Source organism: Bos mutus, chromosome 25, assembly GCF_027580195.1.
Source record: "Bos mutus isolate GX-2022 chromosome 25, NWIPB_WYAK_1.1, whole genome shotgun sequence".
NCBI classification, from domain to species: Eukaryota; Metazoa; Chordata; class Mammalia; order Artiodactyla; family Bovidae; genus Bos; species Bos mutus.
In genome coordinates, this window is record NC_091641.1 from 16,707,162 (window position 1) to 16,732,685 (window position 25,524).

The following is a 25,524-nucleotide window of genomic DNA, read 5'->3' on the forward strand; positions in this document are numbered from 1 at the left end:
AATATTAGTGCGGGAGCCCTTGCAAGATAGGATAAAGCAAACAGAATTCACTGTTGGCCACAGGCTGCAGGCTTAGCTTTGACCCAGGCCCAGGGTTTCAGCCCCAAGAGGACATAGGAGGGTACAGGAAAAGTCAGCCTTCTCTGCTTGTACCATGGAAACAATTTAGATGAGGGGCCTCCAAGTGAGTGCCCATGGGACTCAATGGATACAAATACTTGAGTCCAGCTGAGAGAGGACAAACGGGGAGACTGCCCCACACCCGAAAGTCTTCGTGTGAAAGAATGGCAAATGCCTGCTGGTCAAGGTCAAGATGGCCGAAGGCTAGACTGGCTAGGGGCCACCAGCTTGCGGCCCCAGGTGTGAAAGCTGACAGATCGATGCACTTCCCGTCTGCAGTGGTGGGGCTGGGGCCGGGGGGGTCGGCCTCTGCTCAAGGGAATCTGATGGAACATCGCAGGGATGCTGCCCCTTCCTGGGAGGATTTTGAGAGGAGAATGTATCCCTTGTCTTCCCTCCGGGGTCACAGGGGTGGGCACCCTAGCCCCTGCTGCACATCTACCCAGGCATCTGGGCCCGTGGCTGAGAGGCTGGGGGGCTGTGATCCGCCCCATCCCATCCCAAGTGGCCCCTTGCCTCCCTTGCCACCACCATCGGCCAGGCCCAGATGAGCAAAGGCCCACCCCCAGGTTCGCCATCAGGCTTGCAGCAAAAAGACAGGTGCGACACTTGTAGAGTCTGTGATCTGGGAGACTGAGTCAGTGGGTTGGAAGAGCTTACCCGGCAGGTCTGAGGACAGAGAGAGGCAAGGTGGGGATCAAGTACCCGGTGACATAAAGAAGGAGCAGAAATCAGGAATGTGGAGAGGCTGGGGCTAGAGGGAAGAGGAGAGCGAAGCAGAAACAGGAAAGAGAACTGGAGAGGGAGGCTCACAGGGACTGAGGGCTGCCCACGCCCCCAGGCCTGCTGTGCTGGGATCCTGGCCTCAGAGGCCCACCTGATAATCAGCACCCCCAGAGCAAAGGGAAAGACCTCTGGCTGGGAAGATGTGTTAGCAAAGACCTGAGCCTTCCTGGCAGCCCCTGGGCATTCTGACTTGTTTCGAGGTTAACTTGGCCTGGAAGGAAGATGTGTCGCTGAGACTGGGGACAGAAAGTGCCACACACACCCTGCCGCCCTGCCAGCCCCCCATCCACCCCAGGGCTGGGAGCCTCCGGAACCCACCAGGCCGGGCAGGATGGGGGCCAACCACATGTGTCTGCCATCGCTGGTGTTGTTCACTTGGTCGATGAGCTTGTCAGGGGTCCGGACGTCCCCGCACACGCCCTCCAGGGAGTTGACGCTGTCAGGGAAGGCGGCGATATCTGAGGACATCTCTAAGCTATCATAACCCAAAGCAGTGTGTTCGGCTCCAGGCACTGTGGGCCCCTCTTGCGGCCGCCAGCCCCCATCACGCTGATGGCGTGGCCTGGGGGGGATGCCGGGGTGGGCTGAGCCGCTGCCTGCTGCTCAGGGCTGCTGGAGGAGTGTCAGCCAAATTAGACATGTTCTGGGGGAAAAGGAAGGTGAGGAGGCTGAGGGGAGTGGGGGTGAGAGCGGAGGGGTGGCCGGTTTCAAGGAAAGGAGAGGCAAGTATGCAGAGAGCAGGCTGGAAAACATGGGTACGTGGAGCTGCTAGAGGCCCGAATAAAAGGGGTTGCTGGGCTTCCCTAGTGGCTCAGTTGGTAAAGAATCTGCCTGCAATGCAGGAGACCTGGGTTCAATCCCTAGGTCGGGAAGATCCCCCTGGAGAAAGGAGAGGCTACCCACTCCAATATTCATAGGCTTCCCTGGTGGCTCAGCTGGTCAAGAATCCGCCTATAAAGTGGGAGACCTGGGTTTGAACCTTGAGTTGGGAAGATCCCCTGGAAGAGAGCATGGCAACCCACTCCAGTATTCTTGCCTGGAGAATTCCATGGACAGAGGAGCCAGGCAGGCTACAGCCCATAGGGTCACAAAGAGTCAGACACGACTGAAGTGATTGAGCAGCAGCCGTGGCATTTTTTTCCAGGTCTGGTTCCTCCAGGGACATTTCCCTCTACATTCAAGGATTCTGTTCCTTCCCCCGGGCCCTCCCGGGCTCCCTGCAGTCTGGCTGGAGCCCCGCTTCTGCCTAGAAAGGATACTGTTCTCTGAAAGAGGGATTTTTTCTCCCCTTTCGTCGTACAGCTCCAGGCCGGTAAGACCGATGTAATAGGGGTCACCCCAGCTGGTCAGGAGCTGAAACTGGAAAATGACTGGAACATGTTATTAAGGAAAAAACAGGCTTAATTTTCTGGAGAACAGAGGGAAACAATTACAAAGATAACAGGGATATATATATGTGTGTGTGTGTGTGTGTGTGTGTGTGTGTGTATATATATATGGGTTTAAAGAGATGAACGAGAGAAAAAAATGATTTTTTTCCCCTCCGAGACTGAAGTCAATCAAAATGTATGTGGCATGAAATTTTCTTTCATTTAAACAGCAATATGAATGTGTGTATGTGTGTTTGAAGAATTCAGAAGCTTTCTCCAGGCCCCGGGAGACAGGGCAACGGGCAGGGAGGGTGTCCTTCAGGGAGTTGGCAGGATGGAGAAGCATCTGTCACAAACTCAGTGTATAGGACTGAACAGTGACCTGACCTCAAAAAAAAAAAAAAAACCTCTTGCCTCAGTTTCCCTGATTGTAAAATGACAAGAACAGAGTACCTGTTCCCTCCTCCACCCATTTCAAGTGTGGAGGGCGTGAATGGCAAGGCAGGTTGTGGGAGTGTCACAGCTCTGGGGGGATGGGCTGTGCCAGGGTGACCCCCTCCTGTTGCTGACTGCATCCCAGGTGCCAGCCCTTCCGCAGCCCTGTCCTCCACTGGCTCCCAGCATCCCCAGGAGCAGGCGGGCCAAGGAGCCTGCGAAGTGGGAGGGTGATCCCGAGGGGGTTAAGTCAGAGGTGGTCCTCGGGGGAGAACAGGCAAGAGAGTGCCAGGCTGTCTGTGCTCACTAGACCTGACTCTGCCTCTTCCCAGCTGTGTGAGCCGGCAAATTACTTAACCATCCTGGGCCTCAGTGTTCTCTGCTGTGAAATGGGCATGCTAGCAGTGCCCGCCTCACAGGGCTAACCAGAGGGTTCACACAGGCGACCCACTGCCGACAGTGCCAGGCGGCAGGAGGGGTCCAGCACGTTTGAGCTACGACTCCTTCCCTTTTCACCTCCTCCCTGTCTGGTTCCAAGGAGAGCCCCCAGCCCCATCCCCAGGTGGGTTCCCACTTCTCCAGCCCCTCCCAGCGACAGTCCTTGGCGCTGCCTTCTGAACCTCAGTCCAGCAGGGGGGTGGGGTCCAGAACTTGTGTTGCCCACCCCAGTCCCAGAAGCACCGTCTCCGTGAGGACCTGGGAGCCCGCCCAACCTCTCCGCAGTTTCCCTGCATGGGCTCCGCTGCCTCGGCTGCGGCCTGGCTGAGACCCAGTGCCGCAGCGAACACCCAGATCCCGCCCCAGGGCCAGCAAGGAGCTACAAGGGCCTGGCCCTCTCCCTGGGTTCTGGGTGTGGCCCTGAAGGCCTTCGCTGTGCAACGTGTGGGTGGCAGGAGGAGGAGTCCCCGGATGACTCAGCAGTAAAGAATCCTCCTGCCGTGCGGGCGACTCGGGAGACTTGGGTTCGATCCCTGAGTGGGGCAGATGCCCTGGAGGAAGAAATGGCAACCCACTCCAGTATTCTTGCCTGGGAAATCCCATGGACAGAGGAGCCTGGTGGGCTGCAGGCCACAGGGTCTTAAAAGAGTCAGACACGACTGAGTGACTAAACACCAACAGGAGGAGGATACAGCCGCAGGGCATCGGGGGCGCCTCGTAGTCCATGCTCGCCCGCTCCAGGCGCTTCGTGTCCAGCCTGCAAACACAGAAGCAGAGGATTGTAGTGGCCCGAGTCGCTGGTCAGTTATTCCCCCTGGGAGGCGGTGGGGGAGGGACAGACAAGCTTCTGCTCACACGGAGTTCCCATCCACCGGGAGAGGCTCGTCGCCTCGGGTTTGACTCATAATCCTCACAACAACCCTGGGAGCTGAGTTCTCTCATGTCCCTGGAGCACAAGGAAGTGAAGTCACTTGCTCAAGGTCACACAGCTGGGAGGTGGCAGAAGTGGGATGTGACCCGAGGTCATCTGGTTTCAGGGTCCACACTCTGAACCATCCCATTCGACCTCAGTCCCTTCATGAACAAGGTTAAGTCCACTCAATGCTAAGAGCTGAGACCCATGATGGACCCACGGATTGTGGTGCTGGGAGCGGGCAGGTTACTACCCCAGGCGGTGGTCAGGGACGTGATGTCTGAGCTAAGGAGAAAGCAGCCATGGGAAGAGTCAGAGCTGAGCCTTCCAAGATGAACAGCACCCAGAGCAAAGGCTGGTGGGAAGGAGCTGGGCAGTTGGTGTTTGCTCCAAAAAGCAGCCAGTCGGGGGTGTGGGCTGGGATAGGAGACAGGCAGGGAGAAGAGGCTGGGAGGTGGGGAGAGCCCTGCAGGCTTTGGCTTCGTGGATCCTGAGCAAGTGGTTTCACTAGCCTGGGCCTCAGTTCCCACATCTGTGAAATGGGCATAACAACCCCTGCTTCAAAGATGGTTGAAAGGATTATCTGAAGGATGAATACAAAGCATCTGGCTCAGAGCAGGCACCCAGGAGGGAGCCTCTCTCCTCCCCCAGATTCCTCCCTGCAGGGCTTCTCTCCCTGGCCTACCGCCAGTGACTTCTGGCTCTGGCCTGCTTTCTTCAATTTCAAGGGCAATGTTGTAATTAAGTGACTATTTCCAGTATCTGGCCCCAGGAGTGATGCCAGCTACAGTAGAGGGAAACTCATTTTGTTTCGAGAGCTTGGCCTCTGGTATTTGGACATCAGGGGGTTTAAATGAGTAAACTTAACGTGGCATTTACAAATTGTTAGCAACTTAAAGCAGCTGAGACTGGGGCCAAGCAATCCCAGCGAATCCATGAAATGTTAGGCTCCGTTTTCCTCTCTGACTCTTTCTAAATCAGGAACACAGAAACAGACGAAGGAGGCCCCTCGACGAATGGGCCAGCGGGCGTTTCTGGAATCTAGGCAGCCTGGAGCCTCTTTCCCCAGCAGGAAGCCCAATGAAGCATTTAAAATCTCAAACACCCAAGACTGTGAGAAACCCATACATCCCCAGACAAGGTGGGTACATCCCCAGGCTTCCGGAGAGGCTTGGCTAAGCTTTAGAAAACTGGCCAAGTTGAAAAGCAATGTGTTTGATCATCACTTCAAAGTGCTTTAGGTACAGGCTTCAGAGCCTGATGCAAAGCCAGGGCCCGTAGGCTGGGAAGGACCGTCTGGGGAGCCGCTCCACTCACCTCTGGGCTGGCGGGGGCAACAGTCGGGCCTGCAGGTAGTCCACAAAGAGGATTTCTTGAGCAAAGTCAAAGTGGCAGTTGCCCGGTCCCTTCCGGATGAGGAAGCCCTCGGGAGGGGAGACGCACAGGCCATCCAGGGAGACGTGGACGATCTTGGCCTAGCAAACGAAAAAAAAAACAAGGCTGAAGAGAAGGAGCCGGTGTGAGGAGGGTGGTGAGCGCTGATGTGGCTGGAGGTCCTGGTGGCTGCCATTTACGATCGAGGGCCTTCACAGAACCCCCCAGGCCTTCCTCCCAGACCAGACCCCACCTGGTCAGGGGGCTCCTTTCCAATTGCCATCCCTACTCTGTGCCAGGCGCCTGGGCAGACAGCAGAGGAGCAGGTGGGTGAGGCCCCTGCCATGGAGGACACATATGGACCTTCTCTGGTCTACTCAGCTGCAGAGGGCTGGGGTCGTCAAGGGCATGGACTCAGCTGCTCTGGGATCCACCGTGAGTAGCTGTGCAAGTTATTTGACCCCTCTGCCTCAATTTTCCTCATCTGTTAAATGGGCTCAGTGAGGAGCTAACTTACATAAAATCTCCAGAACAGAACAGTGCCTGGCACACAGTGGGCCAGTATTTTCCTAGATCATCCTTCTCCACCCCCGATTCACACCTCCTCTCCTCTCCTAGCCCTTTCCCTCGGAACAGAAGTGGACTCCTTCCTGATTTTCCTTCTTGAGCCCTTGGCCCATCCTGTTGAGGGCATGTACCCCATAGCTATGTCCTGGGTGGTTTCTGGGCTCCCTGATGGCAGACCCTGGCTGGATTATCTCTACATCCACCTTAGGGCCCGGCACACAGTAGGTGTTTACTGAGACCTGGCTGAATTGATTGGATGTGGGCTAACACGTCCCCCTGTTCTAGGCCAGATCTTGCCAGCCGGATGGCTGCAACCAGCCATTCAATGTCAGAGCCTAACAGCCAGGTCTGAGGTGGCTCAGCTCTGGTCCCCTGGGCAGCAGTAATAATACGTGAGCAGAGAAGGGGAGTCAGGGCTCCTTCATGGTTAGCAGAACGGACCACTGCCGACCAAACTGATGGCGTTTCACCCCTGGGAGACACAGAGAGGCTTCTCTGTGCAGAAAGAAAGGGGCCCTGACTTGGGTCTCATGATTACAATGTACCTGGGGGCCCTTCATTCCTTCAGCAGTTAGGGGGTCTCCATAGTCAGTCAGGGCTTCCTTGGTAGCTCAGCTTGTAAAGAATCTGCCTACAATGCAGGAGACTCTGTTTGACTGCTGGGTTGGGAAGATCCCCTGGAGAAGGGAAAGGCTACCCACTCCAGTATTCTGGCCTCGAGAATTCCATGCTGTATAGTCCATGGGGTCGCAAAGAGTCGGACACAACTGAGTGACTTTCACTTTCCCTTCCTAGTCAGTCACAGGGTGCATACACCTAGAAGGTGTTAGAGGGGCTCTAGCTCCAGGCACGGCTGGATGTGGCAACCCCAAAGCTGTTGCTCTACCTCCACTCTGCTTTCCTCAAGGTTCCTGCCCAGGCCCCAGGCCTGGCCGGATAGAGAATTGTCACCCCCTAGCCATGTGATTGGCTCAGAGAGATGGAACTCGACTAGAACAATCGGCATGGCTCCTGGGGTTTTGCTGGCTTGCTTGCAAAGAGGAGTTCTCTCTTCTGCTGGACTTGGAGCAGGCAGGATGTAGTCTAGCACTGCCAGGGTTTGCCCAGTGGAGAAAGCCACCTGAAGTGAAGCTGAGGCCCAGGAAGCCCTTGTCCTTCTTCTAGAACCACCACCTCCTCCAGGAAGCATCCCTGACTTCTCCAGCCCCCCATTCGTTCCCTCAGAGGGAGCTTTAATTATCATCTCCATCTTACAGTGAAGGAAACTAGAGTTCAGAGAGGTCAACGATTTGCCCAAGGACACACTGGAGGGGTGTGGAGCCCACCTCCCGGAGTGCCAGGCTTGGCTCTAACCTCATGCCAGGGGCCCGGAGCCAGGGTGCCCAGGAGTGCCTTGTGGGGTAGGCATCTGAGGCACCCTTTCCTAGGGAGGGAGGGAGGGGGCCAGAGTTTCCATCTCACTGCGGCCAGGTTGCACCCTCTCAGATGGTGCCCACCCCCCAACAGTGGCCACTCGTCACTGGTACTGCAGCTGGTGGGGGCCACACCTGGGAAGAGGGGCCCCAGGCCCAGCATTTCCAGGCGGTAAATCTAGCATCGTGGAAGCTCAACTGGACCAATGGATTCACTCAAGGGAAGAGCAAGGCCCAGAGGCACAAGTTGAGGCAGAAGAATGTTTTTTAATGCCAATATAGCTGACATTTTATACGCGCTTGACCCGAGAGCATGCTTACAAAGACACCAGGGCAGCCTCAGGCGGGGGGTTTATAAATTGCATGCTCAGGGGAGCCAAGGCTCCTGAAGGAGGTTAGGGGCGGGGTGGGCATGGTGGAAGGGGGACTGATCATTCTGCTGTGATAAATGACCAGCATCTTGAGGACCTGGAAGTGGTGAGGAGCCCAGACCTGGGCTCAGGGCAGCCTCACAGGCCAGGTCCTGGCCTTGTCAACCTCTGTGGGGTAGAGGCAGGTGTCCTTCTCCTCTTCCTTTCACAGACAAGGAAACTGAGGTCCAGAGAAGGCAGGCCACGTGCCAATGGTCACACAGACTCAGACGCAGCGCCTGGTGACTTTAGGGTCTTAACTGCATTGCCGACCTTTAGGTGACCTGGTCATCATCACGTCTATGTAGTGGGAGGGGACAACTGTCTCACGGTTCATGGGCACACCGGGCAGAAAAGCCCATGAAAGGGGGCACCTCCTGATAACTCTTTTCCACAAGCCAACAGAGGCCTCTGCTTTTCCACCCCGTGGAAATCAGAGTGTGGGCAACCAAGCCGGGCACACGGGGACGGGGCCTCTAGCTGTGTGACCTTGGGTGAGTGCCTGGGCCTTTCTGAACCTCAGTTTTCAGTATCCTGAAAGACGGGGGTAATAACACCTGCCTCCCAGAGGCTGGGATGCGGGTCCAGTGAAATGACAAAGGTGTGAGAAGCCCTCAGCCCAGACGTGGTTCCCAAAGCTCTCAGGGAACCAGGGCTCTGCAACTAGGCACTGTGGACGGGGGGGCCGCTGAGGACCCCTGAGTCCCCAGAGGCCATGAGGCGCTGCAGTTCCCCGAGTCTGCCCTGGGCTCTTTCGCCTGCATTTGCTGTTTGCAGAAGAAGGAAACGGCAGCAGCTCTCTCGCTCCCCAGCGGTAACCTCCCCCAGCTCCATTTGGAAAGTTCTGGAGGATTTACGCTCCTCTCCGGCAGCCACACCAGCCATTCATCAAGGCGCTGTTTCCCTGACAGGGGACCGAGCGCGGCCGCTGTTCCCCGGCTTACCCCTCGATAGGTGTCCTCGGGAGATTTATTGTAGTTCCAGAAGCGAAGGCCTGCGATGCTTTCGGCTCTGTCGAAGTGGATCGTGACCACGTGGTCCAGCCCCGGCGAGAAGGGGATCAGCCACATATGCTCATCCTCCATCGTGATGTTGGCTCCATCAATTAACCTGCGCTCAGTGGGGAGGGCGGGGAGAGCTGAGGGCAGTCCGGTCAGCAGGGAGAACTCACAGCGTGGGGTTGGCACCCACTCCTCTCCCCACCACGACGGCCGCCCCTACCTGGCATGAGCCTGGCTGGATCAGGCTCATGAAGGGGAGGTGAGACTAATCAAAGCAACAGTGAGGAGTCATCACTTATCTGTGAAGTTAGACAAAACAAGAAACTGGGGGAGACAACAGCCTGTGCTATTAAAGGGATTCTCTGGTGGCTCAGATGGTAAAGAATCTGCCTGCAATGTGGGAGACTGGGTTGGATCCCTGGATCGGGAAGATCCCCTGGAGAAGGAAATGGCAACCCACTCCAGTATTCTTGCCTGGGAAATCCCATGGACCAAGGATCCTGGTGGGCTACAGGCCACCGGGTCGCAAAGAGTTGGAAACGACCGAGCGACTAACACTTAGATGCTGTTAAAGGTACAGTGAAGCGATCATCAAGGTTTTAAAAAAGGATGGGGGTGGGGCATGTATTATTTTTCAGGACTCTTTAACCCAGTGGTCCCACTTCTAGAATTTTTACTCCTAAGAAAAGTTTATTCAGCATGTCAGAAAGCCATCTGTACCTAGATATTACTTACATTAGCAACAAACAAACCAACCCTGAAAGATCTCAAAAGAGGGAAACGTTCAGTACATCAAACAGTAGTGAAGATGATCATCACGAGGATGATGGGAAAAGGATAAAGTGAAAGGGCAGGCTGTGGGATGGCAGGAGCACTGGCTTTAATGTTGTAAAATGAGGCCAAGGACCAAGAGAGATGACCAAAAATGAAAAATATGTTTCTGTCAGAGGGGATGGGAAGTGACAATTTCTATTTCCCCAGCTTTCTGTAAAATACTGTATTGACTGTATGGTACATTTGGAAAGAACTCTATTCCTTCTTCCTTGTGCTGGAGGAGAAAGATACTAAAGCACCAGGGAGAACTTGGGAGCTCCCGCCGTGGGACAAGTACGAGAAGGGGCAGGTGCCTCTGGAGGGAGGTGGTCTGGCCTGTGGTCACTCAGCCTGGGTGGCCCAGGGCAGCCTGCCCACCACTGGGCGGGATCCCCAGCACCCTCACGTTCTTTTTTTAAAAATTAATTTTCTTTTCGGCTGTGCTGAGTCTCCGTTGCTATGCGGGCTTTTCTCTAGTTGCGGAGAGCGGGGGCTACTCTCCAGTTGCAGCGGGCGGGATTCTCACTGTGGTGCCTTCTCTTGTTGCAGAGCACAGGCTCGAAGAGGTGCAGGCTTCAGTAATTGTGGCTTGTGGGCTTGCTAGTTGCAGCTCCTGGGCTCCAGAGCACAGGCTTAGTAGCCGTGGCACACCGACTTAGCTCCTCCTTGGTATGTGGGATCTTTCCGGACCAGGGATCTAACCTGTGTCCCCTGCATTGGCAGGTGGGTTCTCTACCACTGAGCCACTGGGGAAGCCCCATCATGTTCTAAGAGAGCTCGCCAGCTGGCCCATACTGCACTTCCACCCAGGCCAGTTTCTGGTTCTCCTGCCTCATCCTTCCGATTCTGTCCAGCACACCTCAGCCCTGACCCCAGCCCTGGTCTCTCTTCCACTGAGAGGCCTGGCCCTGGAGATAGGAACCCACCTCTCAGCCTCTTGGGTGGCCCCCATCCCCGCGCTGTCCCATTTTCCAGGTGACTTTGAAGCTTTGAGGCCCCTGGTAGGGCCTCAGGCTGCTGCCATGTTTCCTAGATCTAATTTATTATTATTAATTGTTTTAAGTTTTTATTGAATTTGTTACACTATTGCTTGTTTTACATTTTGGTTTTTTAGTTGAGAGGCATGTGGGCTCTTAGATCCCCAACCAGGGATCGAACTCATACCTCCTAGACTGGAAGGTGAACCACTGGACTGCCACGTAAGTCCCTCCTAGATTTTAAGATAAACTTTGCTTTTCCTTTTAACATTTTAAAGTTTTGAACTTGGAATAAATCTTACAAGCAAAGTGTTCATCCAAGAAGGTAATGTTTCTTTTTTTTCCTCTAAAAGGTTGTTATTAAATTGATGGATGGTATGTCTTACAACTGCTGGCATCTTAGAACTGAGAAAATCCAGCAGTTTAACCCTGGGGTGTTTGTGGAATTAAGCTGGCTGAGGTCTACCACTAGAGAACCTTCTGTTTCCTTCCAAAAGCAATTACCTCCCTGTCCTAGAAATGGGGCCACTTCCAAAGAACTACTGCCCAGTTCTGAGTGTGGAGAGACCTGCTGAAGTGCTTAGAGCTGACAGTGAAGGGAATTCCCTAAAGGACACTCAAGAATATAGAAATGGTACTTCCTAGCTCTGTCCACAAAAAAGCCTAGAAACAAGGACTGACCCAGTAACAATGAGCATCCCTAGTGGCTACACTATGGTCTCTAAATACCATTTCCCACTAGAAGGAACCTGGGCTTCTAGGAGAAATGGCTGATCCCATACCGGGGATAATACACGTACAAGAGGAATCTGGGATTTCTTGTCATATCAGAAAGGAAGGCAGCTATGAGAGACTGTTTTACAGAAGGATTCGGGAGCCCCCAGTGTCCAAAGAGGGATCAATTTGAGCATCCATAGGATAAAAACTGCAGTAGATTGAAACCTTTCAGACACAGGAGATTTAAATCCATGAGTTTACGGTAGTCAAAAGCAAACAAATGTTTTAAAGGATTCTAGAGAAACAATTTTGCTCTTTTGAAAACTGAAGAAATAAAGGGAAAGAATCAAGCATCAAACTGTCTTTCCTGTTTGAACTGTACCTCAAAGTAACCAAGTAATTGAGGCAAATTTTCCCTTTACTGACAAAAACAAACAAAAAGAATGATAGGATCAGTCTATCACCATGCCACAACCCCTAAAAGAGCAGTAGATCTAACCTCCAAATGTTGGCTAACAGCATCACAAAAAGCCTGACAACCAGATGTCCCACGAGTCCGAAGGAAATGTGCACTAACATACATGACCTGATAGCTACGTCTTCCCTAATGGCCAAATCTCAATATGATCTAGTGAACAGTTTACAAGAAATACAGGAGCTTGAGGAACAAGTTAAACAATACTACAGTGATGCAGTAAAATCTGGATTTTACCCATGCAGTAATCTGGATTTTAAATCCAGTAATATTTTAAATATTAATTAATCCAGTAATATTTTATAATTAGTATAATGTTAGTATAATAGAATAGTATAGTATAGTATATACTATATATAATAAATACATATAATTATTATAATAATATATAATTATAATAATATATATAACTAATATATAATATGGAAAAGGCAATGGCACCCCACTCCAGTACTATTGCCTGGACAATCCCATGGACAGAGGAGCCTGGTGGGCTGCAGTCCATGGGGTCACTGGGAGTCGGACAGCAACTTCCCTTTCCCTTTTCACTTTCATGCATTGGAGAAGGAAATGGCAACCCACTCCAGCGTTCTTGCCTGGAGAATCCCAGGGATGGGGAGCCTGGTGGGCTTCCGTCTATGGGGTTGCACAGAGTCAGACACGACTGAAGCGACTTAGCAGCATATATACTATATATGATATATTACGTTATATATATATTATATTATATTATTATATATAATAATTAATACATATAATATATATAACATAATACCATACTATACTATTATAGTATATTATATAATATATTAATATAATTATTATATATGATACAATAATATTTTATATATTAATATAATTATTATACATAATATATTAATATATTATATAATATATAATATAATATATTATATAATATATTATATATTGTATTATGCATATGATACTATAATATGGTATAATATAGTATAATATTAATCCAGTAATATTTAAATACTGGATTTTAAATCCAGTAATATTTAAATTTTAAAATCCAGTAATCTGGATTTTACTGATCTAGTAAAATCCAGACTCAACAGAGCAAAAACCCTGGTTTCTTCTACAGATCATTTATAAGCAAAAAGTGAAAAAAGATGGAAGGGAACCCAGAGATTATGAGAGGTTTAGGTGATCTATCAACCATCAAAGGACTTATTAACACATAGAAATAGACTCACAGTCATAGAAAACAAACTTACGGTTACCAAAGAGGAAAGAGGCAGGGGAGAAATAAATGAGGAGTTTGGGATTAACATATACACACTGCTGATGACTTCAGTCGTGTCCAACTCTGTGTGACCCCATAGACGGCAGCCCACCAGGCTCCCCCGTCCCTGGGATTCTCCAGGCAAGAACACTGGAGCCGGTTGCCCTTTCCTACTACATATAAAATAGATAACCAACAAGGACCTACTGTATAGTACAGGGAACTCTACTCAATATTTTGTTTAATAGCCTCTAACAGAAAAGAGTGTAAAACAGAATGTGAATATACATATATATATATTTTATACGCAAATACATGCATATGTGTGTGTTAGTTTTTCAGTTGTGTCCGACCCTTTGAGACCCCATGGACTACAGCCCACCAGTCTCCTCTGTCCATGGAATTCTCTAGGCAAGAATACTGGGGTGGGTAGCCATTCCCTTCTCCAGGGGATCTTCCCAACCCGGGATCAAACCCAGGTCTCCTGCATTGCAGGCAGATTCTTTATCATGTGAGCCACCAAGGAAGCCCATATATGCATAAATTTATACATATACATATGCATATATGTGTGTGCATATGCATATATGTATATACTTATACAGGCATCCCAGGTGGCGCGAGTGGTAAACAGTCTGCCTGCCAATGCAGGAGACATAAAAGACGTGGCTTTGATCCCTGGGTCAGGAAGATCCCCTGGAGGAGGGCTGGCAACCCACTCCAGTGTTCTTGCCTGGAGAATCCCATGGACAGAGGAGCCTGGTGGGCTACAGTCCATAGTCATGCAGTCAGACAAGAAATGACTTAGCACAGCACATATGCATATGCGTATATTTACATATATATGTATACATATCTGGATCACTTTGCCGTATACCAGAAACTAACACAATACTGTAAATCAACTATATGTCAATAGTATTTTTTAATAAATTTTAAAAATAAAAAATTTGTTTTTTCCCTATGGCACTCAGCTTGCAGGATTTTAGTTCCCTATCAACTAGGAATCAAACCCAGGCCCCCAGCAGTGGAAATACAGACTCCTAACCACTGGACCGCCAGGGAATTATAAAAAACAATTTTTAAAGAGACACAGTAAGCAATCACAATGTATAGACCATATCTGATGTCAATTCAAGGAACAAATTGATATAAAAGGGGGAAAAAAGATGATGAGGGAAATAGAAATATGCTAGATATCTAGTCATTTAAAAGAGTGCTCATTCAGTCATGTCCTACTCTTTGTGACCCCACCAGCATCCTCTGTCCGTGGGATTCTCTAGACAAGAATGCTGGAGTGGGTTGCCATTTCCTTCTCCAAATTTAAAGGAAGGACTGTTAATCATTTAGGTGGAATAATGATATTTGGATCAGGTTTAAGTCCTTATTGTTTAGCGATACATACCCAGAGATGAAATACTTTCAGACCTGGGATTTGCTGCAACATAGTCTGGGCAGAGGGGAAGGAACTGGGTGGGTGTGGATGAACAAGCGAGGCCAGGCCAGCTATGAGCAGATCACTTTTACAATTGGCAGCAGGGACCACAGGCTCCCAGTCTAAGTTTGTGAGAGTGTGACTCACCAAGATGGCCCCTGATTGGGCAATGCAGCAGCCGCGATGGCCCCGGTTAAGGAGCACCTTGGAGGAAGGCAGGTAGGAGGCCACCACTGATCCCACACACTCTGGGCCAGGCAGTGGGTGCAGTGGTGACGTGGCAACCCCCCTTCTGCCCAATAGCCAGATTACTGTCCCATTCTACTGATAAGGAAACTGAGGCAGGGGAAGACAGTATAACTTTGTGGTTAAATGCACAGGTGTTGGTCTTCCTCGAGCCTGTGTTCAAATCATGACTCTGCCACTCAGCTAATGTGGGTGACCTTTGAGGTACCTCTCTGTACCTCAGTTTCTCCATCTATAGAGTGGGGGCCTCTTAGGGCTGTTTGAGATTTAGATGAATGAATATCTATAACCTGCTTAGCACAGCCCAGTGTCTGGCATTTAATAAGTGCTCCCAAAATGGCAATTATAATTTCAGTTATTATTATGATTATTATAACTGGAGAAGTTAAGAAACTAGCTGGCAAGGGGCAGAGACAGGATTTGAATTCTCATCCCTCTGGCTCCCCTAGACTCTTCTTGTTCACACCTGCAGGCAGGCCCCAAGCCTGACAGCTGTCCTGGTTCAGGGGTGCCTGAACGCTGTGGATCAATGCTGTGTCCAGGCTTGTCCTCTTACTGACTTGACTCAACCTGGGCTTATGAAATTGGACAAATGCAGAGGAAAGTGCAGCTTCAGCCATCATCTCCAGCCTCAGGGAGGGGAAAGTTTTCAGCCCCCAAGAGGTTGGGTCCCTCATGCCTAAACACAGAGCCAAAGGCTTACCAAGCAGTTACTGTGTTTGGGGCCCCATGCTAAGCACCATGAAAGTGTAAAGTGAAAGTCACAAACATTCTTTGTGACTCAACGGACTGTACCCAACCAGGCGCCTCTGCCCATGGGATTTTCCAGGCAAGAATACTGGAGTGGATAGCCACTCCCCTCTCCAGGGGATCTTCCCAGCTGAGGGATTGAACCCACATCTCCTGCACCTCCTGCATTGCAGGCATATTCTTTACTGTCGGAGCCACCAGGGACTTCAAGCACCATGGAGGAAACACAAAGCCCAGCTGGGTCTGGAAACAGGAGAGCCTGGCTTCTAATCCTGTCTACCTCTTCCAGCTGTGTGGCCCTTTCCTGGGCCTCAGTTTCCCTTGACTATAAAATGGGCAGACCCCAGACCTTGGGGTGGCTGGACGAAGGTGGAATAGGAGATACCAGGGGATGCCAGTTGATGGTTAAGTCTGAAAGTTACAACACACATCAGGTCCCCCAGCCCCTGCTGTCATGAACCTTGTGCTTCTTACAGACACTCACTTGTCCAGGGTCCGGGAGTCATCTGTGTACTCAGGGAGGTCATTTAAGTCTCTGGGGGAGGCAGAGATCTGGTGCGGGTTGATGGGCAGTGCCTGGCCATCCTGGCCCACCACCTCCAGGCCGGTGAGCCCCAGGTAGTGTAGGTCACCCCAGGAGGAGGTAAAATTCAGTTGCAGGCCTGCAGCAGGAAGAGAAGTGTCCAGTGAGCACCAGAGATTCTGCAGGAGGTACCCAATCCTAAAGGAAATCAACTCTGAATATTCACTGAAAGGACTGATGCTGAAGCTCCAATACTCTGGCCACCTGATGTGAAGAGCTGACTCACTGGAGAAGACCCTGATGCTGGGAAAGATTGAAGGTGAGAAGAGAAGTGAACGACAGAGGATGAGATGGCTGGATGGCATCACTGACTCATGGACATGAGTTTGAGTCAGCTCCGGGAGATAGTGAGGGACAGGGAAGCCTGGCGTGCTGTAGTCCATGGGGTTGCAAAGCACTGGACACGACTGAGCGATTGAACAAAGACAACCTAAGACGGAGGTGGCAAGAGAACTGATTTCAGACTCCGTATTCTACCAGCTGGAAAACTCAGACTTGAATGAAAGGGCCTTCAGGGTAGGCTCTGCCTTTCTTCTCAGTAGCCCTTGGGCCTGGGTCACTGCTGATACTCAAGAAATGTCTGCAGGATGAATGGACCTGTGTGGGTTAGCCCCGCACACAGCCTTAGGTCCTTTATCCACTCATCAGTCACGTTGCCCACCCCATGATTAGCACCCTAGCATAGCTTCCCATGCTGCTCAACCAGCATCCCTGCCATCTGGATTCTGTCTACTTCTTTAATCTCATCTTGTGCCCAGGATCCCTGGGGCCACCCTGATGGCCTTTCCATCCCTCACGTTCACAATGCTGTCTCTCACCACAGGGCCTTTGCACATGCCGTTTCCTCACTCCTGAACTCACACGGCCTAGGCTAACTTGTGCCCATCCCTCAGATCCCAGCTTACTTCCTCAGGTAAGCCCTCCCAACTTCTCTGACCACATCAAGCCTCCATTCTCAGCCGGCATGCCACTGTGAATGTCCCCTTCTGTGCCCTGATCACCATGGTGAGCTTGGGACTCTTTGGTAAATTTCCATCTGGCCTGTCAGATGGTGAGCTCCTTGAGGGCAGAAATCCCATCAGTTTTGTTAGATCATGGTGCCCCAGAGCCAGGCACAGTACCTGCCACATAGTAGGAGCCCAGTACAGGTGGAAAGATTAAATAACTAACTACATGGAGGTGGCTGCACCAGTAAGCCACAAGGTCAGAAATGCATACTTTATGCAAATTGGCCACTATCACGAGGATTCACGTGGATTCAAGGGAAAGGAAGTGATCCAAAGTGACACCCCCATTCTTTTGCCCTTGTTCCACCCCTGCTCCATCAGGGAGCATTTCTTAAAAAGCATATTTATTTATTTGGCTGCGTCGGGTCTTGGTTGGAGCATGCAGGATCTTCACTGAATCATGCGGGATCTTTCATTGCAGTGCACAAACTCTAGCTGTGGCATGTGGGCTTAACTGTTCCATGGCATGTGGGATCAAACCCGAGTTTCCTGCATTGCAGGGCGGATTCTTAACCATTGGATCATCAGGGAGCATTTAGGAGTGAATTTCTGTGGTCCCAAGGTAAAACTTCCCAGGTGAGTCATTCATTTGCCCAGAAAGCTCAAAGTGAATGAATCTCTGTCTGATATCTGGCTGGAACTTCTCTTCCCTAATGGTCTCCCGTCAGCAGGCCCAAGTCCAGTGACCTCTTCTACCCTTGGAGAATTGGGGGCCTACTTTAGAGCTCTTCTGGGTGGCTGTGTTCCGAAGTCACACTTGTTGCAACTGTTACAGAATGCCAGCACCGTAGCACTGGAAGAAGGAAGCCTGGATTCACGGCATTCCACACACTTCAGCTCAGAGGAGGAGGCAGAAGCTCAGGGAGGTCGAAGATATCTGTGTGGCCAGGAAGTGAGGCCAAAGCAGAAAACCACCCTGGAATACGGCTTCCTCTCTTGTCATTTCCAACATACGTTTCATAACTCGGCCTCAGATCCCTCTGCTCTTCATGATGCCAAGGTAGCTCTGAGCATCTTGGGGGCAGATGAAACAGATGGGTGACCAGAGTGGTTCTGGATGCATCACAGCCTTTCACAGCATCAGTAGCCTGCAATACAGCCACAGATGCCTCCCTCTGAGTCCTTGCCTCTGTGTCACGTGATCTTGCTGCTTCTCTCATACAGAAGCGGAGTCTATTTCTCCACTCTCTGAGTCTGGGCAATGTGATTTGCTTTGGCCAATGGAACAGAAGCAAAAGTGAGTGAAACCAGCAGAGGCTGTAAAGTGCGTGTGCAGGGAGCTCTGGCCCATCTTTCTACACTTGGGAGTCTTGCCACGGGAAAGAGCCGGGCCAGCCTCCCAATTGCTGGCTGTGTAATTGAAGACATCCTAGGTTGTTCGGCTGCCAGTGCATCTGCCAGCTGAGCAGACACAAGAGCAGGCCCCACAGAGGCCAGCTACGCTCGGATGTGAAGAAACGCCCAACCACACTATTGAAGTATGATGAATCATGATTAATGGTGATTATGTTAGGCCACTAAATTGGGGGCTGGTTTGTTTAGCAGCAGAAGCTAACTGATACATTCATGTTCAGTTATCTCCTCAGAGAAAGAGAAAGTGTTAGTTGCATCCGACTCTTTGTGATGCCACAGGACTGTAGGCTGCCAGTTTCCTTTCTTCATGGAATTCTCCAGGCAGGAATACTAGAGCGGGTAGCCATTGCCTTCTCCAGGGGGTCTTCCTGACCCAGGGATGGAGTCTGGTCTCCTGCAGGGGAGGCACATTCTCTACCATCTGAGCCACCAGGGAAGCCCAGGGGCCCTGCCTAACCGCCTGAACTCAAATAGCTCCCTCCCCCATCTCTCTCAAAACCCTTTGCTGCTGTTGTTCAGTTGCCAAGTCGTGCCCGACTCTTTGTGACCCATGAACTGCAGCACACAAGGTTTCCCTGTCTTTCACTATCTCCTGGAGTTTGTTCAAACTCATGTCCATTGAGTCGGTGATGCCATCCAACCGTTTCATCCTCTGTTGCCCCCTTCTCTTCCTGCCCTCCATCTTTCCCAGCATCGGGGTCTTTTTCTATCACTCAGCTCTTTGAATCAGGTGGCCAAAGGACTGGAGCTTCAGCTTCAGCATCAGTCCTTCCAATGAATATTCATTGTTCAATTGTCATCTCCTCAGAGAGGCCCTGCCTAATCATCTGAGCTCAAATAGCACCCTCCCCATCTCTCTCAAAACTCTTATTCTGCTTTATTTTCTGTCATCCAACGAGATGTTCTACATTGATTTGCTTCTTTATTTTCATTGATTTGCTTATTATTTTGCTTATTTATTTTCATCAGTCTTTCCCACTTAGATGGAAGCTCCCTGAGGGCAGGAACTCTGTTGACAGTGTTCACTGTTTTATTCCCAGATCCTAGAACAGTATCTGAAAACAGATGGTCATTTAAGGCTTTAAAAAAAAAATGATTGATTGAAGAGTACATGTTTAGTAGATACCTGGAGGTAAACGAATCAAAATACAATCGTTTGAGTTTCACCAAAATCACAGCCAATGGTAAACAAATATTTATTGCCACTAATGTAACAAGTGCTTTGCATACTGTTCATGGGGTTTTCATGAATATTCATTGGAAGGACAGATGCTGAATCTGAAGCTCCAATACTCTGGCCACCTGATGCGAAAAACTGACTCCTTGGAAAAGACCCCGATGCTGGGAAGGATTGAAGGCAGGATGAGAAGGGGACAACAGAGGATGAGATGGTTGGCTGGCATCACCAGCTCAATGGACCTAAGTGTGAGCAAGCTCCTGGCGTTGGTGATGGACAGGGAAGCCTGGCGTGCTGCAGTCTATGGGGTCTGTACAGCAACGGAACCAAGCCCTGTTCTTGGCACTGGAGATTCAGGGCTAAATATCAATACACAGCAAAATCTCTCTAAGAGCTTCTATTGCAGTGAAGACAGACAATGAACACATAACAACAACAACAACAAAAATAAATTGGATAGTTCCACAGAGCGATGAATACCATGGAAAAAAGTGGATGGGATGGGATAGGGAGTGACTAGGCAGGGGTGGGGGGGGTAGTCACGGAGGACCTCTCGGAGGAGGTGACGTTCAAACTGAGACCTGGGTGATGAGAAGGAGGCCGCCATCCTGTAGCATTTCTGGAAGAACATTCTAGGCTGAGAGGACAGAAACGGTAAAGGCCCTGGGATGGGAACACATTTGATTTGTGGTTGGAACTAAGTGACCGAGGGAGAAGGTGGAGGAAAATGAGATCAGAAGGGCAGGTGGGGGGCTAGATCACATCAGGAGGTCTGGATTTTCTTCTCTTCAATGGGGAGGCTTAGATCTGGGAGCAGAGAGGTGCCACGATCTGACCAGTGTCTTGGAAAGCTCACTGGGGCTGGACTCCATAAGGAGGCCAGGGAGGACGCTGTTGTGATCCCTGTGGCCGGGACAAGGTGGACAGACTGACAGACAGCAGTGCCAGGACTCTCAATGGCCTGGATGGAATTGAGGGAAAGAGAAAACGTTCCTGACCCAAGGGGCAGAGCGGCTGCGGGCACCACATTCCTTAGATGGAGAAGGCCCGGAGGGCAGCAGGGAGCCGACTTAGATCAGGGGGCTCCCTGTGAGGGAGAAAGGCCACCTCCCTCTCGAAACAAGAGGCAGTGCCCGGACTCTCCCAAGCCACCCTGACTTTGTTTGCCTGGCAAGAGGCACTGCTGTCGTTCCACTGCTAAGTCGTACCCGACTCTGCAACTCCACGGACTGCAGCACGCCAGGCTCCCCTGTCCTTCACTATCTCCCGGTGTTTGTTCAGATTCATGCCCACTGAGTCAGTGATGCTCCCTAACCATCTCATCCTCTGCTGCCTCCTTCTCCTGAATCAGGGTCTTTTCTGATGAGTCGGCTCTGAGATGCACTCAGATACCATCTAATCTAGGGTTGCTGCGAAAGCGATTACTCTCCTCTTTGAGCTAATATCCATGTTCCATATTCATTTTCCTCTGGTGTATCAATTAGTATTTATATAAATGGAAATTAATTTTGTTATTTCTCTCCCATGTTTCAACTCTCTCAGCTCCTTTCCTATTCATCACTGCTGATATTTGCAAAACTTCTAAAATTAGTGTCATCTGCAAATTAGCAAGTCATATATCTCCTTTCAAAACATTAATAGGATGGGCCGTATTTACCAACCCCAATGCACCCCCCCGGGTCACTTTATCAAAGCACTTTTCATTTGCACGGGCTAGGAGAGCACATTTAGGATTTGGGATACAGGGAGGAAAAAGCCAAAGGTTCAGAGAAGGCAGCTTTGGAAATCACAGGTCTCAAAGTGGGCAGAGGGTCCTTGGTCAGCAGGTTCTTCTGCCATCCTGCTGAGTAGAGACACAGAGAAATTATGCTTTTCTTGTAGCAAAAAGGTCTGGGAGCTGTACTCCAGGGCAAAACTCCCAGGGCATTGAAATAACATTTCTGAGAAAGGTCAGAAGCTGGTTCAGCAGGAAAAACATTTACAGACAGCATCTTTGGAGGAAATCATCAGATGGAGGGGACACTGGATGCTTCTGGCCGGCCTTCCTTCCTTCCTTCTTCTGGTTACGGCACTCTAGCCTCCTCTGAAGCACCATCAGGGTGGCTGACTCCCGACTCTTGGCTCTAAAGATGGGCCTCTGACCCAGGCCAGGCCAATCCATGTTTTCCATCCCATTTTTTCCCTTCCCACCGAGGTAAGCCACAGTGATTAGTTAAGCATAGGCACGTGAGCCAGGTCAGCAGACATTCCAGGAACACTGTTGGACTTACGGGGAAACAAAAGCTCTTTTACCTGGGATTACAGGGTGGAGCTTCAAGGAGCTCCCACGTGGATAGGGTCTGAATGGGAGACAGACAAGAGACCGAGAAGTGGGGCAGAAAGACAGAGGGAGACACCAAGCCTTGATGACATTATTTGCATGCCTGGATCCAACAGTGTGGAAAACTAGCAACCCCTGACCTTCCTGGTTACATGCACGAGTGTGTGCTCTGTTACGGCCGATGCTTTGCGACCCCATGGACTGTAGCCTGCTGGGCTCCTCTGTCCATGCGATTCTTCAGGCAAGAATACTGGAGTGGGTTGTCATTTCCTTCTCCGGGGATCTTCCCGACCCACAGATTGTCTCCTCCGCCTCCTGTACTGCAGGCAAATTCTTTATCACTAAGCCACCGGGAAGCCCTTTTAGCTACATAAGCTAAGAAATTTCCTGTTTTGCTTAACTCAGTTTGAATTCAATTTCCCTTATCCCCAGCTCCCCACCCCGAATCCTGACCAACCTAGGGGAGCCCAGACTAAACCAGAAATGACTGCTGTCTCCCAGTTTCATGAGATGCTGACTCTTCCCAAAGACCTCTCTGGAGTGTATTGAGTGGTGAGGACCTGGACTGTGGATTCAGACAGACTCGGTCCCGTCCTTGACCTCATACTAGCTGTGTGACCCCAGGTGGCTTTCTCCATCTCTTGGAGCCTCAGTTTCCTAACTTCATCTGGAAAATGGGGAGAATAAGAGCTGGAAGTGAGAGAAGGCAGGGAAAGCCCCAACACAGGGCCTGGATGGGGGATGAAACCAAGCCTCAAACTGGGCCTTGGCTTACATTGGGTTGGCTTTCAAATTACTCGGTTGTCCCTAAGTCCCAAAGTAATTGAGAGAGAGTTCTGGAAAGTAAGGGGCTGAGGATTCAAAGGGAAGGCTTCTTCCTCTCTTCTCAGAGGTGATTTGTGCTTGTGGAATGAAGGAGGGGGAGCTGAATTCTCACTGGACACCACGGAGATGGGAGTGGGTCACAGCAAGGCCTTAAGAAGGGGGTGTGGTGGGCAGTGTGGGACACCCCCAAGATCCCGCCTCCCACCCCCAGGGGTGACACATCAGGACTGGGAGTGTTGCCGACCCCCGACTGTGCCTACACTTGGCGTTGCCCCTCCCCAGCCTGTATAAGGTGGCCTATTAACACAGGCGTGTAAAGGCCCAGCCCCCTTACTCAAGATGACTCCAAGGGGCCTTTGAGCTCCCTGCAGGCTGGCAGAGGCCTTGGTGTGATTGCCCCGTGGCCCAGTTCTCTGTGCCCAGCCCTGCTTCCTACCCTCCCCCAAGAGCACGCCCCAGTAAACTCCATCATCTCAGAGGCTGCTTCTTGGGGACCCAGACAGTGGCAGTCGACATCCTTTTAAAGGGCAGAGACGGAGAGCAAGGGCACACCAGGTGGGCATGGCCTGCACGGAAGCTTGCGGGGGCAGGGGCTGAGGAGATGGGGAGGGGAGGAGCAGAGCAAAGAGGAGGCTAAACTCTGACACCTTAAGGCTCCGTTCTGGAGATGATGGTGGGGAGGTGGGGAGGGGACATGACGATGGCATGGCGCATCTCTTCCTCTCAGAAGATGACTGGAGGTGGATGGCGGGCACAGGGGGAAAGAAAGAGCAGGAGGGGAGGTAGCAGCGAGCAAGCTGGCAGAGCCTTGTGAACAGGGAACGGGAGGCAGAGACCACAGACAGTGGGACTGGGGCCCAAGGGTCCCCGAGGACTCAGGCAGAGGTGGGGGACGTGTGCCGAGTCAGAGAGGACCTGGCCCGAGGGGCACACGGGCCGAGGACAGAGAACAGACACAGCAAAACCCATATGGGATCTGCCTGGAGACCACCAGCCAGCAGCCGGCTGGGCAAACACATGTGTGTTATGTTTGGCTCATAGGCTGTTTTCACATTTTTATAAAATTAGTCACCAACATTTAAAAACCTGGAGACTTCATATAAAAAATCCAGATTTCTGACTTTTTAGAAGAGTGGGCACCTGGGCCGGTACTCCTGATGCCTCACCCCAGCTGGAGCTGGGAGGATGCAGGCTTCCTCTGCTCCAGCATCTGCTCTGCGGCCCAGTCTGAAGGGGCAACTTGAACCCTGGATGGACAGATGCCCAGGTCTCTCCAGCTCTTATGTCTTCTTGCTCTATAACTCTGGGGCTCCCACTGACTCTGGGGTCAGGGCTGCAGCTAACACATCAGATGTCTGTGTGTGGCCCTCTGGGAGGGCACACTGCCAGGAGGACCCCTCCTCTGAAGGGCTGCAGCCCTGCCAAAGCCAATGAGCCCAGCACCAGCTGGTTTCAGCCCTGACTTGTCCCAGGGCCTGGTGTCTCTGAACACGGTACAATCTCCTCCACTGTCCCGGGAAACCCTGTCCCAAGCGGCCATGACTCCCTCCCCACCCCCGACCCCCGAAGGTCCTCCTTCTTGCAACACTGCCCCAGGTACTCACAGATGCCGTGGTAGATGCCCGGCTCTGGTGTGGTGACATCAGGGACAGGGGGACTGGGGGACAGCTCTGGCTCCAGGCCCTGCACACAGGGTGGGGGAGAAGCAGAGGGAAGGGGTGATTCTAGTGATACTCACTGGCCATTCTTCCAGCTACTGCTGCCCACCCCGTGCCCCAGGTAAGTCCCGGTGTCTTTTCCGGTGTTTTGTTTTCTGCCTTGGTGGGAGCCCCGTGACTGGCCCAGAAACCCTCCTGCATTTGATGTCTTTGCCAGAAGCTCTTAACTGTTAGGGGAGGTGTTGGACACTAATCAGCTCAGGTGATCAGATTTTCTGGACCAGGGAAGGACTGTATCTAGTTTATCCAGTGAGCTGGAAGAAGGAGGGAGAGAGAGAGAGATCAGGAGGGAGGGATGGAGGGAAGGAGGAGAAAGAATTCAAACATACAGAACGGTTCTCAACCCTGGGGACTGTGCATCTGCATTAAAAAAAAAATCTTTTGGCTGCTCCGCATGGCATGCAGGATCCTAGTTCTCTAACTAGGGATCGAACTCATGCCTCCTGCATTTTCAGTGTGGAGTCTTAACCACGGGACCGCCAGGGAAGTCCTCCTGCATCTGCATTTTTTAAACCTTCCCACGATTCCCATGGGCAGGCAGATAGAGAACCCCTGGTCTATAGACAGAGTGGGCCACCACAATCCTGCTCCTTGGTCTCTGTGTAATCATAAACTTCTCTCATTAGATCTCTGCACTGTAAATCAGGGTAGAAGAGCCCATAGTTCTTCACAGACGGGAAGGTGTTAGTCGCTCAGTCATTTCTGACTCTTTGTGACCCTGTGGTCTGTAGCCCACCAGGTTCCTCTGTCCATGGGATTCTCCAGGCAAGAATACTGGAGTGGGTAGCTTTTCCCTTTTCCAGGAGATCTTCCTGACCTAGACAGGAAAGCTGAGATGCAAAGAGAGGTGGAGCCACTTGTCCGGATCTTAGAGTTTTAGTGGGGACAGTGTTTGGGTACCTGATGACACCCTAATGACCCCTCAGTCCAGCCCCTTCAGGCCCCTGCCTGGCTATGCGGAGGAGCAAGAGGAAGGCTGTCTGCCGGAAGTTGTCCTCTGATGCCTTGGACCGCCGGGAACACTGCTGCCCTAAAGCCCACGTGCCTTCTCCTGCC

At 51.2% G+C, this 25,524-nt stretch overlaps 1 protein-coding gene across 1 annotated transcript in view; it reads right to left on the minus strand.

Annotated features, from left to right (window-relative positions):
- KATNIP (katanin interacting protein) overlaps positions 1-25,524 on the minus strand; it is a 229,622-nt gene that overhangs the window by 4,092 nt on the left and 200,006 nt on the right. Inside the window, exons 18-24 of the mRNA XM_070362218.1 lie at positions 24,355-24,433; positions 15,970-16,147; positions 8,770-8,935; positions 5,380-5,537; positions 3,842-3,906; positions 2,166-2,276; positions 1,225-1,364 (exon numbers count right to left, since the gene is read on the minus strand). Of these exons, the coding sequence (XP_070218319.1) occupies positions 1,225-1,364; positions 2,166-2,276; positions 3,842-3,906; positions 5,380-5,537; positions 8,770-8,935; positions 15,970-16,147; positions 24,355-24,433 (897 nt within the window). The remainder of the gene's footprint in view (positions 1-1,224; positions 1,365-2,165; positions 2,277-3,841; positions 3,907-5,379; positions 5,538-8,769; positions 8,936-15,969; positions 16,148-24,354; positions 24,434-25,524) is intronic.